The 18,160-nt window shown below is 55.8% G+C and overlaps 2 protein-coding genes across 2 annotated transcripts; one reads left to right on the forward strand and one right to left on the reverse strand.

Moving 5' to 3' along the window:
- Positions 1-1,348: 1,348 nt before the first annotated feature.
- On the forward strand, positions 1,349-7,773 carry C8A04DRAFT_37512 (acyl transferase domain-containing protein; the record flags this gene model as incomplete). The annotated part of the gene is made up of 2 exons (XM_062783898.1): positions 1,349-6,557; positions 6,677-7,773. The coding sequence occupies 2 exons, from the start codon at positions 1,349-1,351 to the stop codon at positions 7,771-7,773; spliced, it is 6,306 nt and encodes a 2,101-aa protein (XP_062636688.1).
- A 2,312-nt stretch (positions 7,774-10,085) lies between these two features.
- Positions 10,086-11,692, reverse strand: C8A04DRAFT_37513 (uncharacterized protein; the record flags this gene model as incomplete). The annotated part of the gene is made up of 2 exons (XM_062783899.1): positions 10,086-10,326; positions 10,425-11,692. The coding sequence occupies 2 exons, from the start codon at positions 11,690-11,692 to the stop codon at positions 10,086-10,088; spliced, it is 1,509 nt and encodes a 502-aa protein (XP_062636689.1).
- Positions 11,693-18,160: the final 6,468 nt, after the last annotated feature.

The raw sequence follows: 18,160 nt of genomic DNA on the forward strand, positions 1-18,160 counted from the left end.
TTGGTCGGTCGCGATGAGGTGAGGCAGAAACAACTGTCTAACTCAAGTCGGGTAGATCGGATGTAGTATGTCTGTGCTGGTTCTTTTGTTCCTTATCGGATTACAAGTCATAGGGCCCGAACTCTGACCTGTGGTGTGCCATCTATGTACGGAATCATGACATCTGGAGATGCAGTATCAGAACACGTCGGTAGTCAGGCAGTGGAGGTTACCGCGGATCGAAGTTCAGGCCACCACCGTAGCATTTTGGCCGGGCCACACTCAACGGTCCACGTGTAGCGACCGAAAGGTACACCCAAAAAAGATCTGTGGGACCGGTAGATTCCTGATGGCCTCCATCGGCAACCTGAGAGCCTGATGGTATGTAGCCGGGCAGCCGGGCTTCTTTCAACCTTGCCGCTTCGTTGCTCCGTAAGCCCGAGATACGGAGAGATCCATTGGGGTTGAGATGGATAGATTGTGTGCGGCGATGCCCTCATTACAGGGAAAAAAAGGAAGTACATGTAACTCTCGGTCCACTGCTTTTTTTGGTGGGGTCTGTGTGAGGAGGCCGTTTTTGGAGGGGTGGGGCATTTGTTGTGGGTCCATCTGAAGGCGGGGACAACCGGTACAACACAAAAGGTGCCAGATCGGTTTTGAGCAAAGTCACTTGGAGTCTGAGGCCCACGCTGGGATGCCCCGCCTGCATGGCTCTCGAGCAGGGGTTCTGGCTGTGCGCGCCACGCCAGACGCGGGAGTCGCCCTTCCCCAACAAAGATCCAAAAAATTTGGCGAGCCCGAGGGGGAACCGTCACCGACAAGATTACGCTTGGATTCGTAGCGACCTAGCGCTTTGTGTTGAGGTGAACCACACTCGACCTTTAAAAGCGGACGCCCCTGGCCTCCCCATCCTCCCCTTCCAAACCAGGATCTTAAGTTTTTCTCGTCCAATCAACAACCCCCCAGCAGGAGCCACCGCCCCATCTCTCCTCTTGACACCCCCCTCTTCATCCTTTCTCAACCTCTGTTCCTGAAATCGCGGGATCTGCCCAAAAGACCACAAAGTTGGTCGTAAACCCCCTTCGGGCAAACTCTCCTCCCAATCCTTCCCGGTCCTTCCCAATTCTATTCGATTGCTAGACACCTTCCCGCCGGTGCTTTGCCTCGGCTGGTCATCTTTTCGCAGACACTTTTTGTAATCTTCTGCTTGCTCTCTCTCCGTTGCGTTCGGTAGGTTTTCTCTTCGCCCCAAACTTGCAATTAGTCTTCTGTCGTTTTCCGCGGTCGAGGATCAAAAACTCAACTAACATTCGAAGAAGAAGCGCAAGACTTTCAAGATACCCCTCACCACCACCCTACCATATACATAATGCACCAGACCAACGGCAACGGGACAGGCCCCCAGACCGGCGCCGTCACCCCCCGCTCCTCCGCCTCACTGCGTCAGCTGGCGGTCTCCCACGGGTCCCTTGAAACCTCCTTCTCAATACCAACGGGCCTCCATTTCCACGCGACCCGCCTGAAGGATAGCTTCATCGCCAGTCTCCCCGCCCCGACGGATGAGTTGGCCCAAGATGACGAGCCCTCGTCGGTTCCGGAGCTGGCCGCCCGGTACATGGGACATGTTGCACGAGAGGTTTCCGCTGGGGAAGACGATGCGCAAGGCTCGGCCGAGGAAGTTCTCAAGCTTCTTTTGAATGAATTCGAGAGGACGTTCCTCAGCGGGAATGATATCCACGCCCTGGTGGCGTCCCTCCCGGGCATCGATGCCAAGAAAATCGAAGTCATTCGCAGTTACTACGCCGCGAGGGCAGCGTCAAACCGTGCGATCAAGACTCACGAATCGGCTTTGTTTCGTGCAGCTGAGGATGGCGAAGCCAAGATCTACAACATCTTTGGCGGCCAAGGGAACATCGAAGAGTACTTCGAGGAGCTTCGGGAGCTCTATTCAACATATCCTGCCTTCATTGGCGATCTGGTCTCGTCTTCGGCCGAGTTATTGCGGACACTTTCTAGCCACCCGAATGCAGAGAAGATGTATTCAAAGGGACTGGACGTTCTCGGCTGGCTTCATCACCCGGAGCTAACCCCGGACGTTGACTACTTGGTCTCGGCGCCTGTGAGCTTCCCCCTCATCGGGCTTGTGCAACTGGCGCACTACCAGGTCACCTCCAAGGTGCTTGGGTTGCACCCTGGCGTGCTGCGCGAGCGGATTAGTGGGACTACCGGGCATTCGCAAGGCGTCGTCCTTGCAGCCATCACAGCGGCTGCAGACTCATGGGAGTCCTTTGAGGAGTATTCCAAGTCCGGCCTCACGATCCTGTTTTGGATCGGTGCCCGCAGCCAACAGACGTTCCCGATAACGTCCCTCAGCCCGTCCATGCTCCAGGATTCGATCAGCCACGGAGAAGGTGCCCCGACACCCATGCTAAGCATTCGTGACCTGCCCCAGGCCGATGTGCAAAAGCACATCGACCAAACGAATCAGTATCTTCCGGAGGAGCAACACATTTCTATCTCCCTCATCAACAGCCCGCGAAACTTGGTTGTTGCTGGTCCCCCACGCTCGCTGTGCGGTCTGAACGCCCAGCTTCGTCGAGTCAAGGCCGCAACCGGTCTAGACCAAAACCGCGTCCCTCATACGCAGAGGAAGGTTCGGTTCGTCAACCGCTTCCTACCGATCACCGCCCCGTTCCACAGCAAGTACCTTGCCAAAGCGACTGCGCTGATTGCGGACGACCTCAAGGATGTCGAGATCGACGTCAAGCGCCTCGGTATCCCCGTGTACAACACCAACACCGGCAAGGACATGCGGGATGAGGTCACCGGCAATATCGTACCTGCTTTGGTCCGCATGATCACCAATGATCCAGTTAACTGGGAGAGGGCCACCGTGTTCCCCGGGGCCACCCACGTTCTCGACTTTGGTCCGGGAGGCATCTCAGGTCTCGGTGTTCTAACGAGCCGGAACAAGGATGGTACGGGCGTCCGTGTCATTCTAGCTGGCACGGTGAGTGGCACGGTGACCGAGGTTGGCTACAAATCCGAACTCTTCGACCGCGACGAAGAGCATGCCATCAAGTATGCTGTCGACTGGGTCAAGGAGTACGGCCCGAAGCTCGTAAAGACGTCCAGCGGCAAGACCTACGTGGACACAAAAATGAGCAGACTCCTCGGCCTGCCCCCACTGATGGTCGCCGGCATGACCCCCTCCACGGTGCCTTGGGATTTTGTGGCTGCCACCATGAACGCCGGGTACCAGATCGAGCTAGCCGGCGGTGGCTATTACAATGCTAAGACGATGACCGCGGCCATCTCCAAAATCGAAAAGGCAATCCCCCCAGGCCGTGGTATCAGCGTCAATCTGATCTACGTCAACCCCCGCGCGATGGGCTGGCAGATCCCCTTGCTCGCCCGCCTGCGCGGGGAGGGTGTGCCCATCGAAGGACTGACCATCGGCGCCGGCGTCCCGTCCATAGAGGTTGCGCAAGAGTATATCGAGACGTTGGGCCTCAAGCACATCTCGTTCAAGCCCGGCTCGAGCGAGGCCATCCAGGCCGTCATCAACATTGCCAAGGCTAACCCGACGTTCCCTGTCATCCTGCAGTGGACGGGTGGCCGTGGAGGCGGTCATCACTCATTCGAGGATTTCCATGCGCCCATTCTAGCCATGTATGGGCGCATTCGCCGCCACGAGAACATCGTCCTTGTTGCCGGCAGTGGTTTTGGCGGTGCCGATGATACGTATCCGTACCTCACCGGCGCGTGGTCCACCAAGTACGGTTACCCCCCCATGCCGTACGACGGTTGCCTGTTTGGCAGCCGCATGATGGTTGCCAAGGAAGCCCACACCAGCAGGGATGCAAAGCAAGCCATTGTCAACGCTCCTGGTCTTGACGACGAGGACTGGGAGAAGACATACACTGGACCAGCGGGCGGTGTCATCACGGTGCGCTCCGAGATGGGCGAGCCCATTCACAAGCTTGCCACACGCGGTGTGATCTTTTGGGCTGAGATGGACGCCAAAATCTTCAGCCTGCCCAAGGAGAAGCGGGTTCCTGCGCTGAAGCAGAAACGCGAATACATCATCAAGAAGCTGAACGCCGACTTCCAAAAGGTCTGGTTTGGGCAAAACAAGGAGGGCAAGGCCGTCGATCTCGAGGACATGACCTACGGCGAGGTTGTCCGCCGCATGGTGGAACTTCTCTATGTCAAAGACGAGGCCCGCTGGATCGACCCCTCCTTCCAAAAGCTCACGGCCGATTTCATCGGCCGAGTGGAGGAGCGGTTTACCACGGGCCCCGGCCAGGTCTCGCGCCTTCAAAGCCCCGCGGGCCTCAGCGAGCCGTATTCCGCCATCGAAAGCATTCTCTCGCAATACCCCGAGGCTGAAAATCAGCTGATCAACGCCCAGGATGTACAGCACTTCCTGCTGCTCTGCATGCGCCGCGGACAAAAGCCGGTGACATTTGTGCCGGCGCTAGACGAGAACTTTGAGTTTTTCTTCAAGAAGGACTCGCTCTGGCAGTCGGAAGACCTCGGTGCCGTGATTGACAAGGATGTGGAACGAACCTGCATTCTGCAAGGCCCCATGGCTGCGAAGCACTCGACCAAGGTCGACGAGCCGGTCAAGGACATTCTGGACGGCATCCACAACGGCCACATCGAGGGCCTCACCAAGGACCTGTACGGCGGCGACGCGTCCACGATCCCCACTGTCGAATACTTTGGTGGCAAGCTCTTTGAAACGGAGATCTCGGACGACTTCGAGGCCCTCACTGTCTCGGAAGGCACCAACAAGAACACGTACCGATTGTCCTCCGCGCCGACCGCCCAGTTGCCGCCGCTTGAGGATTGGATCTCGATCCTTGCTGGTTCGAACCAGAACTGGCGCTATGCGCTGCTCCAGTCGGATGTGATCGTCCAGGGACAACTGTACCAGACCAACCCGATCAAGCGGATCTTTGCGCCCGTTCGTGGTTTGGTCGTCGACATCCTGCATCCGAATGACCCCGCCAGAATGACGATCGTGGTCAAGGAGCAGCCGAGGCATGACCAGTATGTGGATGTCATCGAGGTCAAGCTGGTGGGCAAGAACGAGATCGTCGTCAACATGATCAAGGAGACAACGGCCCTGGGTCAGCCCGTGGTCCTGCCACTCCGCTTCGTGTACCGCCCGGAGGCCGGTTATGCCCCCATCCACGAGGTCATGGAGGACCGCAATGATCGAATCAAAGAGTTCTATTGGCGTGCGTGGTTCGGTAATGACCCGTTGGACCTGGATGCCGACGTCACCAGCCAGTTTGACGGCGGCCAAGCCACCATCACTAGCTCAGCCATTAATGACTTTGTCCATTCCGTAGGAAACCAGGGCGAAGCATTTGTGGACGGGCCGGAAAAGGTCATGTACGCGCCAATGGACTTTGCCATCGTGGTGGGCTGGAAGGCCATCACAAAGCCGATCTTCCCCCGCACCATTGATGGTGACCTGCTCAAGTTGGTCCATCTTTCGAACCAGTTCCGCATGATGCCCGGTGCCGAGCCCTTGAAGAAAGATGACGTGGTTACCACCACGGCTCAAGTCAATGCTGTGATCAACCAGGAATCCGGTAAGATGGTCGAGGTGTGCGGCACCATCACGCGCGACGGCCAGCCCGTCATGGAAGTTACCTCTCAGTTCCTGTACCGAGGCGTGTACACCGATTTCGAGAACACCTTCCAACGTAAGGTGGAGACCCCGATGGAGGTGCACCTGCAAACGACCAAGGACGTCGCGGTCCTCCGGTCCAAGGGCTGGTTCATCATGGACGACATCGCGAATCCGGAGATTGAGCTGCTCGGCCAGACTTTGATCTTTCGCCTGCAGAGCCTTGTCCGCTTCAAGGACCGGTCGGTCTTCAGCCGGGTCGAGACTCGGGGCCAGGTCCTCGTGGAGCTGCCGACCAAGGAGATCATCCAGGTGGCCAGCGTCGACTACGAGACCAACGACGCGCGCGGCAACCCGGTCATCGACTATCTTGAGCGCCACGGTTCGTCCATCGAGCAGCCGGTCTACTTTGAAAACCCCATTCCGCTGGGCGGCAAGAAACCTCTCCCGCTCCGCGCTCCGGCCTCCAACGAGAACTACGCCCGCGTGTCTGGGGACTACAACCCCATACACGTCTCGCGCGTGTTTGCCGCCTACGCCAACCTACCAGGCACCATCACGCACGGCATGTTCTCAAGCGCAGCTGTCCGCAGCCTGGTCGAGACGTGGGCGGCGGAGAACAAGAACGGGCGTGTCCGCAGTTTCCACGCGTCCCTCACGGGCATGGTTCTGCCCAACGACGAAATCAATGTCAGGCTGCAGCACGTGGGCATGGTAGCCGGCCGCAAGATCATCAAGGTGGAGGTTATCAACAAGGACACGGAGGAGAAAGTGCTACTTGGCGAGGCTGAGATTGAGCAGCCCGTGACAGCCTACGTCTTCACTGGCCAGGGTTCTCAGGAGCAAGGCATGGGGATGGACCTATACGACAGCAGCCCTGTCGCCAAGGAGGTTTGGGATCGTGCCGACAAGTACCTGATGGACACATATGGTAAGTCAACCACTTTCCTTTTCTTTTCTTGCGCACTTTTCCCGACATCCTCCCCACGCACCCGTCGCACACATCCCTCCCCGCATACATGCGTCCAAACAGTAAACTGACATAAGCAGGCTTCGCCATTACGAACATTGTCCGCAACAACCCCAAGGAACTCACTATCCACTTTGGCGGGCCCCGCGGCAAAGCCATCCGCCAGAACTACATGGCCATGACCTTCGAGACCGTGGCGACCGACGGGTCTATCAAGTCGGAGCGGATCTTCAAGGAGATCACCGACAAGACGCAGTTCTACACGTACCGCTCGCCAACGGGTCTTTTGTCCGCGACGCAGTTTACGCAACCGGCGCTGACGCTGATGGAAAAGGCAAGCTTTGAGGACATGAAGGCTAAGGGTCTGGTGCCGCGTGATAGCACTTTTGCCGGCCACTCGCTCGGCGAGTACTCTGCATTGGCCGCACTGGCCGACGTCATGCCCATCGAGTCGCTAGTATCCGTTGTGTTTTACCGTGGGTTGACCATGCAGGTTGCCGTGGAGCGCGACGCGCACGGAAGGTCAAACTACAGCATGTGCGCGGTCAATCCGGGCCGCATCAGCGACACGTTCAACGAGGAGGCCCTTCGGTTCGTCGTCAGCAATATTGCCGAGACTACCGGCTGGTTGCTCGAAATTGTCAACCTGAACGTGATCAACATGCAGTACGTCTGCGCCGGCGACCTCCGCGCACTCGACACGCTTGGCTCGGTCTGCAACTACCTGAAAATCTCTCAGATCGACATTGAGCTGCTGCGCAAGAGCGTTCAGCCCGAGGAGGTCAAGGAGAAGTTGGTTGAGATCATCAAGGGCTGCGCCGAGAAGACGCTCGCCAAGCCCAAGCCCCTGGACTTAGAACGCGGCCATGCCACCATCCCCCTCAAGGGTATCGATGTGCCCTTCCATTCGACGTTCTTGCGCTCGGGTGTCAAGCCTTTCCGTAGCTTCTTGCTCAAGAAGATTAACAAGACAACGATCGACCCCAGCAAACTGGTGGGCAAGTACATTCCCAACGTGACGGCCCGGCCGTTTGCCATCACCAAGGAATACTTCGAAGATGTGTACCGTCTCACCAACTCGCCCAAGATCGGCAATATTCTCGCCAACTGGGACTCTTACCAGGACGACAGCGGTGCGCTGGCCTCAGCCCTGGCGAACGGCGCGGGCTCGGAGTAGTGGATGCTACACGGGAAACAGCTGGGAAACGGTACGCGAACGGACAAGGTCGGCGGTTTGGTTTCTTGCATGGGGCGAACGATCCGCCCGTCTTAGTTTCATGGGATGCTGTGATTTGTTTATTTTGTGGCTGTCGCTTTGGGCGTGGTTTTTCTACCGGAGTTGGGGTTTTAACGAGTTTAATGCTAGACAATAGATCCGCGCAATGATTACTACCGTGTTTCTAGCTCTCTGTCCCTTCTACAATGCATCGTGAATCGTGCGAACCACGTTAAATTGGTGGATAGATGATGCTCCTATGCAACAACTTCGACACAGCGGTAGTTCCCCATGGGTGGTTTTCGGTTCCTGTCGACGGTAGCATGAAACGTGATGCGTGCAGGCGGAATGTGATATTCTGAGGTACCTAACAGAGAAGTAAGAGGGGGGTAAGAAAGACTGACCCCGTTGGTGGGCCACCATGACGGATTTGGTTATAGCTATCGTAGGTAGTAGGGTCGGTCATGTGAGCGTGGTATTACATACTGTATGGTGTTTAGCTAGCTTGGGTCAGAGTGGGCGGTGAGAAATTTTGTTTTTTTCTCCTACTTTTCCTTCTCCTCTCTCTCGGTGAATAATTAACTACTGTAAATGAACAATAAGCATATCCCATCCCCCCCCATTCCATCTCATCCACACGAAGGTTATCAAATCCTGGTCTGGTTTACTCTAGTCCAGCCCGATCGGTTAAGATATGGTTGGTTGAGAACGGTCTCGGGATGAACCGTGTGTGGTATTGCATTTGTAGCACAGTGGCAAGACGAGACAAGGGAATCGAAAGAACTCTTGTGTCTCTTTGGAGTGGGAGTGGGGTGTGAGACGGAGGTATGTGATGGGATGTGATGTAATGGGCTCTGGTCTGATTTGATGGGAAGGAGGTGGTACGGGACCGTACGCGGGTTGTTTTGTGTATCGTGTGATCTTACCGTGGGACAGAAGGCGGGGGGCGTTGTGATTGTGTGGTGATGGTGATGGGATGGTTGTGGGTGAGGTATGGGCAGGATGGGGTGCTGTTGTTGGGCGTTGGGTGAGAGCAGATGAGAGAGGAACACATGTCTTCTCGGTTATTGGCAAATACCAGACGGCACCATGAGTGGATGGAAGAGTGAATTGTGTTGTGATAGTAGATGATTTGTTGTTGCGGGTGATGCCACGCTTCTGATATATAAAGTACATAATAGATACATCGAGGTGTCGAAGATGATGTGTTTTGTTTATCTGTCGTAGTCTGACAAAAGAGATCATATCTGTTTGGTCTGCCGTGTCATGCCATGTCATCCATTGCTCGTCCCCCCTATTGGAGAGGAGGGAAGAGGGAAATGGGTTGACGATGAGCGTAGAGTGTGATAGAGGGAGAAACAAAAAGAAAGCTAAGCGTGCCGCCATCCCTGTGGTGTGCGCCTGCGTAACTACATTATCCAATACACGTTTCGTTTTCCCACAGCGACAAATGCGCTGGCGGGGTTTGTTCCATCATTCCATAAAAGCCATTCCACATTGCTTGCCATGCCCGTAAGAGAAAGATAAGAGCAGACCCGGCCGCCGATTAATGAGATAGGAAACGATGAATAAAAAGGAGAACCACGAAGAAAAAGGGGAAGATCAACAAACTAGGAAAATGCAATCCAACTCCCGGTGTCGTACCACCATGCGCATGCCATGCAAACCCGCCCAATGCTCCGAGAGACTGACCCAAATTAACCCAAGCCAAAGTCCAAGCTGCTCATTTTTTGTGTCGAAAAAGTTGAAAAGTGAAAATCACAACGCCGTTCCCCATGTGCCGTTAGACAGGTAACAGAGAAAGGAAATAACCCAAGGAAAAATAAAAGGCACTTTTAATACAGGGGTTCGGAAGACGGCGCGGATGAGCGCTCCGATACACGGCGAAAAAGAAAGTCCAAAAAGAAAGCCAAAAAAATGCAAAACAGACCGGAGAAGGGAATTCACAACGGCAACCATCCCCAAGCGGAAGAAACACACCGACCCCGTTAACGACGGCAGCACGGCAAAAGTGGCGTGGGCCAAGGTGGTGGTGGTGCCAGCCCTTCGGAGCGCCATCGGGTCAAGGTGTGGGTCCCCGATCGGGCAGCAACACACGTGGCGCCGATCCAGGGGCTCCGCCGGGGGGGTTGCTTCCGACATCACCCTTTGCCGGGGACCGGGGGGGGGTGTCAGCCGGCAAAGCGATGAGTGGAAAGAAAAAAATGAAAAGAAAATCAAGAAGGAAACAGAAAAGAAGAGAAAGGCTAAAATCCGCCACGGAGGATGCCTAACTATTGCGCGATGGTATTCGCGAATCGGAGCGGGCTAGACGGCGTTGTGGGGCGCGTGTGACCGTGGTTGTTGGAGTTCCGGCGGCCGAAGACATGCCGGACGATGGCCTTGGGGCTGACCGCCTCGAAGTTGACCGACTTGAAGGTCGACGGCATCGGGATTCGGTGGGCCTTCTTGGTCTGCCACCGCTCCTTGATGCAATCATCGACGAGCGCCATGAGTCCCGTGGCCATGATGACGCTTGGCAGGAAAGTTAGTATCATGACTAGTGGAAATAGGGATGGAAAAATGTGAAAGATAGGGAAAATAGGAGAAATAGAGAGAAAAATAAAACTTACTCGGCAACGTCCGTAATGGCCTCCACGACCGTCTCGTCAGCGATCCACATGAAGCATGGCGGAACCCAGCCACCGGCGTTGTCGTCAGCCTGGACCTGGGTCGGCGACCTCGTTTCCGGGACGATGTGCGCGACCGGCGCGCTCACATCCCCGTCCCGCAAGAGGTGGAACGACACCAGGCCGAGCTGCTTGTCGACGGAGCGCTTCCAGCTGTACTTGTGGCCCCACCACTCAAAGTCGTACCGCTTGTTGCCCTTACCCCCACGGCGGCTGACGTCCACGCGTGCGTAGTTGCTGAACTCCAGCTTGATGGTGTTGGTGGCGGTCGGCCGCTGCGCCTTGTTCTTGGCCAGGCGGCCGTCGAGCGACAGGCGAGACATGTTAGCTCCGTCGAGGAAAAAGTCATCCTCGTCGCCCTCGCATGTCGAGTAACCCGTGTCGGGGCGGCTAGTGGTCGTCGATGCGATGGACTTCGCGCGGCGTAAACCAGGTTTCCTTCCACCAAGTGTCCGGAGCGCGGCAGAAACGGACTTCTTCAGCGTGGGCTTCTCCTCCGTCGTCGTCATCGCCAAGGCCGTAGACTTCCCAATAGTAGTGGCAGCAGCAACACCAGCGGGCTCGGTGAACTTGCGCTTCGCACTGCAGACCTCGCGCCCCGAATCCCGCGAATACCGTCGAAGAGAGAACTCCCGCTTTGCCAAGTCGTACATGCGTAGGTGGAAAAGCTGGATGGCCGTCCTCCTCCGCCCCGTCACCACGGTGTCGATACGCAGGTTCATGTTCCCGTCCGAGGTGAACTCATCGTGGCGGATCGTCAGGCGGTTCTGCGAAGGGAAGAGCTTGGCGAAGTCTTGAGGTGTCGAGGCCCGGACGTTGTGCTCTACAACCTCACGCCTGTAGACCGGTAACGGTGGGATCGCATTGCAGGAGTCGTCCACCAGCTCCTCGGTGTCCAAGACGTCGATCTCCTCACGTGAGGCTGTCGTCGAGGCATACGTATCGACCGACGAGCGGGGGTAGAGCGAGGTAGCCGGGCTGACATCGTCACGGGAGTCGTACGTGTGTTGATACCTGGCCGCGTTGGTGGTGTAGGCACTGCTATCTGTCGAGCACGGTGAGTCCTTGAGGTCTGAAGGACATGGTGACGAGTAGATCGACGTGGGTGCCGTAGAGTGTGATGTGTATGAGTCGTTACTCCTTTGGCTGCGTGAGTCGTTGCTGGAAGCAGACTGAGTCGACGGCTTTCTCCTGGGGTATGGAGTTGCCATCCTGGGCTGTGTGGTGTGTGATGTGTGGTGATGATGGTGTGCCTGTGTCGTTGCAGGAGGATAAAGAGGGACAGGTGACAGTGTCCGGTGAATACTTTGCGGAGTATGTGTTGTGTGTGTGTGAGTGTGAAGGTGTCTTCTTGCGGCTACTGTTCCTAGAGCAGCAGTATGTATGAAGGGGCTGTTGGTTATTGTGGGGGAAGGCAGATTCCCGATCCAGGTGGGACGATGGGGTTCCTGGAGGTTTATAGAGGGTGTCGGGTTTACGGTGTTAGAACAGGGGGGTAGCGAGGGGTGACGTGGGGTGTGTGTGTGAGTGGCAGGCGAAGACAGGTGCGTGAGAGCTCCTGGGGTGTCTTGGGCGATTGGCGAGTGGGGAGACAGGGCCGGCTGGCATGGCCTGCCGAGCTCTGCGCCTTCGTTCCAGGGCTGCAGTGCAAGGTTTGTGCGTTGTCCTGAGCTCGCAGAGGTCAGGTTGGGTCGGGCATTAAACGCGGGGACTGTGTTGGCGTCTGCTGTCGTGACAAGTGCGCACCACACAAAACGGCGTGAACAAGTGGGATCGGTGCAGTGGCAGGGTGAGCAGCCAAGACGCTCGCAACTACTATCTGGGCGCCGGCGACGTTGCGACGCATGGCTGGCAATTGACAAACTGCATCGTGCAAATCTGTCCGAGGGATACGCCAAGTGGTCCATCCGCGAGCGTAGTCGCAGAAAAGAAAACAGCAGCGGGGAGGGGGTGAATCACCTGGAGGATTCGTCCACGCGGGATTCCTGTCCGAAGGGTCCATCGATTCAAGACATCCACAAGTCGAGCATCGTACCAGCGTCATCGTGGGTTCGTGATACGCCCATGAACATCAACAAGCCCACATGTCCCACGCAAAAACTGCCGTGTATCTGGCCGCTTTCTTGCTTCCCCCCGCGGGCCGTGAAGGGACGCGAAGAGGCGAGGGGGCGCAAATGCTCCCCTCTGCGCCGTCGTCAAACATCGCGAGCAGTCGAAGCGGATGGAGCGATTGCTGAAGTCAGCCATTCGGGTCGGGGTTGTCAATTGCGCGCGCTTTTTCAGTGGCCAACGCCAGGGTTGCAGAGGGATGGTCGCCCCCAAGGGCCCGAGACAAACCCGTTTTCATCCATTCGCTGAAAATTCAGTCGAGGCCGGCCTTCTGTGATTGGCCGGTTTTGAACGACGTCTCCTGATTGGGAAACCACGGACGGGTTGCTTGTGGGATGGCCCAGTCACTCCGAGTGTGTCCCACGAACCACCCACAGCGCAACCTCGAGAGCTTCCCAGGTCTCGCAGGTTGCGGGGGTACGGGAGGGCCGCCAAGGAAATCTCCAGGTCTTGTGCGACACAATGGAGTCATGAGTCCGAAAAGGGCGGAGGGTGATACTGTTCAGAGAAACAGGAGTTATCGGGGGAAGGGGGGGTGCTTGGGGGATCAGTCCAAAACTGCGGGAGACGGCCCCCCAGGCGCGACCCAGGCGAGCGCTAACGAATATTACCGTACCAATACAATTGGGGCGTACCGTACGTATCCATGCAGGGTCCAGGTTGCTCTTCATTCCTTCCCTCAGCCCAACCCCAGCCCCCAACCCCCAACCCCCAACCCCCAACCATCCAAATCTTCGCACTTTCCTACGGTCGCCTGCAAAAGTTCCCTGGCGGCAAGCGCTACCTACCTCTAAATAACCTGCCTCGGGGAATCTGCGAGTGCATGTAAACCTTAGGAGGGAATGGAAGGTACGAGATGGCCGGCCCACTAGAAAACTTTTCTGTTTGTTGTGGTGATGAGTCGGGTCTTCTGCCAAATTGGGACGCCAGTCTGGCTCGCAACTGTCCACGCGATTCTGCCATGTTTTTCTCCTGCCGGCATCGCCAAAAGGGTGTTCTGTTTCTAACACAAATACCAAAGCAATCGTACCTGTACCGCGGCACTATCGCCGCTGCCGCGACAGCCCGGATTGCTGACCTTTCGTGTTCGTCGACTGTCGTGGGCAGCCTAGTGACCATCGATTCAATTCCCCAGCATCGGTACCTTTCTCAATATCGCAGGCCACGCAGGCCCCATCCAGCTGAACCCTGGGAAAACTCTACCTTAGCCTACGAGATTTCAGGGCGCTGACTATCTCTCCTTGCAAACACCGTACGTGGCAGCGGAATCAGTGGGATTTGGAAACCAATTTCTCCAACCGCTGCGTCGCTGCCCAGATGCCCAACACGACCCACCAAGCTGCCGAGCCACAGTTCACCTTCCTCAACCTGCCAATCTCAGACGCTCAGCATTCAGTCAACGGCGCAGGAACCGCTCGCCCGAGGCTGCTTCGGCGGGGCAGAGTCGACAATTGGCTGCCCGCGGATCGTGGAGAAAGGCTGACAAGGATCGAGCTGTGTTGTCCAATCTACATCGACGCTCGAGTTTCATCGAACTCACTCGAGGGTCTGTCACCAACCCTCCAAACCCCGCTCAATGGGGATCTGAGAGCCGCCCCCAAGAAAACGCATTCGCACACACAGAGAGAGAGAGAGACGGAGGGAGAGAAACATACACTCCTCGTCGACGTTTGGGAATATGCTCGCGATTCCGGGGACTTCAGGACCGCGAGGCTCCGCTCAACCCGGCTGCGTCTGGGCTTGCCCTCACGGCACCGCGATGAAGCCGAATTGACGACGTCGGGTCGCCCGTTCAATTCGGTCCCAATGGATGCGACGCGGGAAGCCCGATATCCAAGTAATCCTTTGGATATTGGCCCAGGTTGTCGGTTTTCCACATTCAGACGAAAAACTCGTCGCAACTGCAACCATTCCTGCGCGGCCATGCAATGTTGACTTGTGTCAAGCGCTCATTCGTCAACAACATGACCACGCCCTCGAACCCAGCCCTTTGGCACGTGTCTGCCCTCTGCCGCCATTCATCTCGAACAGCTGTTCGTGTCTGCCCCAGGCCGTTATTTGGCCCTTCCATTCTAACTCGAAGGCAATTCGTCATTCAGGGTCGACGTTCACCCCAAACTGGAGATGTTCCAGGGGAGCTCGTTTGTGTCTCAAAGCTCACCTCGAGGAAGCCTTTCCACCCCCAGCTCTCCTAGACCCAGGCCATTGGTTTCGACGCCACCCGGAGTCACTATCGGGGTCAACTGACTCCCGGGCCAGAATCAGCGGATCCCGTGTCATCATTCACAGTTGTTTGGGTAACCGCCAGTCTTTCATAGGGGTGGGCCCCTTCCCGGCTGGGGACGTAATTCCCTTTGGCTCGGAACCGGGGGGGGGGGGGGGGGGGGTTCTAATGATGAGTTTGGGACGGGAGCCGGTCTCTTGCCACCACCATACAACCGTTGGTGATGCTCCTCGTCTTGCCTTTATTTGGGCTGCCGACTCCCACCTTGTGCTAGCCGCCTACCGGAAGACCCGGCTGCTTGCCGGTCGCCCCTCCGATCATACCCACTTCCCGCGAGTTTCCAAGGAGACTTTCGCGACCGAAAACCCCTCGCAGCCGACGACCGGGAGATCATATCACGGATGCAAACATCAACGGGCCATGGTTCACAATCATCGGTTCCGGGCGGACTACTAGTGAGTCAACCATGTCTCCCTCGCGGACCCCGAGGCGAAGCTGCCTAAAGCCTCCGAATGGATTCGTGACAGTTGCCTAGGCTGAATGGATTGGATCTTCGTCTGCATCCGAGCCCCCCAAAAGGTGCCACTCATCCCGTGCCGCTCTGTTCTGAGTTGTCAAGTTCTCGTCCATCAACCCGTTGTTTCTCCGACGATCAAAGTGGATCGAGCCAGAGAGCCAGGACACAACATAACGTGAGAGCTGGGGCCGATATACGGACGCTTGACTACTAGCCGCACCAGCCCTTTCCCGCTCGCCCGCGCCGCTGCCGATGGTCCCCTCTCCTGGACTGGATGCAGCGGAGGGAAAACGCATGACATCAAGCCCTTACGGTCTTTCAGCGCGGCCATTGTCTCACTCGAACGGCCCGCCTGGCCTATCTCGCGGGTCGACCGTTGAGCAGAGCAGCCGCGAATGTCTGGGGAAAACTGCACTTGGCCGACTGCATGCGCTACTTCTCCTATTGGGTCCTGACGTCCCGTCGACGGGTGGCCCTTCGAGGCCATTGGTGCCGCCCTCCGTGACTCTTCCTCTCAGTGAAGCCCATTGTTGGTTCGTTGTAAGTGACCCCCATTCTCCTCCGAGGCGGCAACATGGTCCAGATTGTAGCTCGTGTGGGTCGCATACATGCAAGACGATCAGTCAGTAACCCCACGATGGGAAATCCGGGGCAACCCAGACGCTGCGAAAGATCCATTGGGTTCGGAGGAGGAAGAGGAGGGGGCGCAGTAGTAATGTGGCTTTGAGAAGAGGGGCTATGAGATGACGAATAGCTCGATATTGTGGGTTTGGGATCATCCCACGTCTGGTGTTTCAGTGGAGTCAACACGCTTGACATAGTCGAGAGGAAGTCTCGTGAGGCAAAGAGCCGGCCAGCACTCAAGTGTTCGCCCTTGTTGCTGTGGAATGTTTTCAGTCATCGCGAGCCACCTAAAGCAGTTACCAGCCACGTTCCGACTTCCCCCATCGAGAAACAAGCACCCCATGGACTGGTCCCCGCTAAACGGCCCGAGACATGAGTAGATCTTGAAGTGGAAAGAATTCTCAGCAGCCACTGGTCAGATTTTCTTCCCTCATTGGACGTGGAGAGTACAAGTAAAGTGGAGGCGGGACGAAAGATGTGGGTGTGTGTGCGTTCATCCTCCCGCGTCGTTCCCGTGTGCGGTATTGGAGATGCAGGTCTAAGTGTACATCCTCCCCCGTTACGCCCTGCTTTTCCCAAGCTTCTACCCTATCCCATTGTGAGCATGTTACACGTGCGTGGGGTTCCCATAGAAAGAGCAGCCGTGCTGCTTCAAGTCTCGGTTTAGAACTTGTCATGATCCGCCCCTGGGGCTGAGAGACAGTATCATATCCCGCCATGCAAATCTTTCTGATCAACAAAATCCCTCGCTATGTTCCTTGATCAATATGTAAAGAAGGGGTGGGAGTTGTGGGAGTTGGACGTTACTCAGCCAACACCCAATCAACCAACCGACAACCAACCCAAGACATATGTCGGGACGGCAGACGAAGAAGGTAACACAAAGGAGGGAAACAAACCGGGTGTTGTGGTCTAGACACAGCTGCTGCTGCTGCAGAAGGCAAGACGGTCCGTCCCCTCCGTTTTGCAGCTGCTTGTCCGAGACACTGGTAGACAGATAGATGGACAGACGTGTATCCACGAATAGGCAAGGCAGAAAATACTGATTTCCTGATATCTTGCGAGAGGGTGCAAATTTTTCCATTGGTGCTGTGGCTCGTCTTTTGCGTCTGTCTTTCTCTCTCTAAGGCTGGCTTGGCTGGGAACAAGGGAAGAATGGGGACGTTGGGCTGCATGTATGCGGGAAGGGCATCCATGCAGCATGCAGCATGCCTACGTGTAGTTGGCTCGGGAATTGGCTACTGTATGTGCCTCAGGGAGGAAGTGAGTTAATCGGTAGATATGCGGGTCTGCAGAGATGTGTGTATGCGTTGTGTGTTCTATCCTATCTGGTTTACACAGGGTTTTGATAAGGAGAAATGTATAAATTGCGTGACATGGCGGGTTGTGGGATGGGGTATCTTGTTTTGGAATTTTGGACAGTGATGGTGTTATTGGCTTGGCGGACGATTGTGAGGAACATAAGGACAGAGACTTCACATCTTTTGGCGGTTTCTTTTCACTGAAACATAAATCAGGAGGTCATGATGATAGGTTTAATGTCTGAGTGTGGCTCACAACCTTCGTTGGTAAGGGGAAGCGGCTACTAACATCTTGCCCTTTACCATGGCTGTGACACAATCCACCGTTTAGGCTTGGGTTTTATCACTGTGTAAGAAATATACATTCATGGCTTCCGCGGCGTCTCAAAAATTACAAGCAGAAACCCGGTTCGTGAGCTAGAATGCGTTTCTTGATTATGATCTAAAACCCCCTAAACTTGAACCCAACAAGAAGGTAATGGTGCTGAGTGTGTGGCCTTTATCGCGTCCCGTTTCTACGCTCAACTGGTAATAAAGGATGTGAAATTAGACAATAAATAACAGTACAGCCACTAACAGTGTAAAAAATAGGGGAGTTCTCAAAACAAGATGGCTCTGCAACACGAGGTCCTAGCAAATGTAAATAGTAAAAACTTGGAACCGAGACTAATAAGTAAATAGAAAAGGAGTTCGTGTCGCCTTCATAAAACTTTGTCTTGCTGAGTACCACATTGACAACTCTCACAGCATATCCCTCAGGAAATTTCATTGCAAAGATATCCACACATGAAAAGAAACAGATTTACGTCTTCTAAAACAACGCGCCACAATAACCACTATTATATCCCATGAGATCGAGAACATAAAACCCAAACAACCCATCCAACACAGTCTACCTCACCTC

The sequence above is a fragment of the Dichotomopilus funicola genome, assembly GCF_033296635.1.
Source record: "Dichotomopilus funicola strain CBS 141.50 unplaced genomic scaffold C8A04scaffold_34, whole genome shotgun sequence".
Lineage (NCBI taxonomy): Eukaryota > Fungi > Ascomycota > Sordariomycetes > Sordariales > Chaetomiaceae > Dichotomopilus > Dichotomopilus funicola.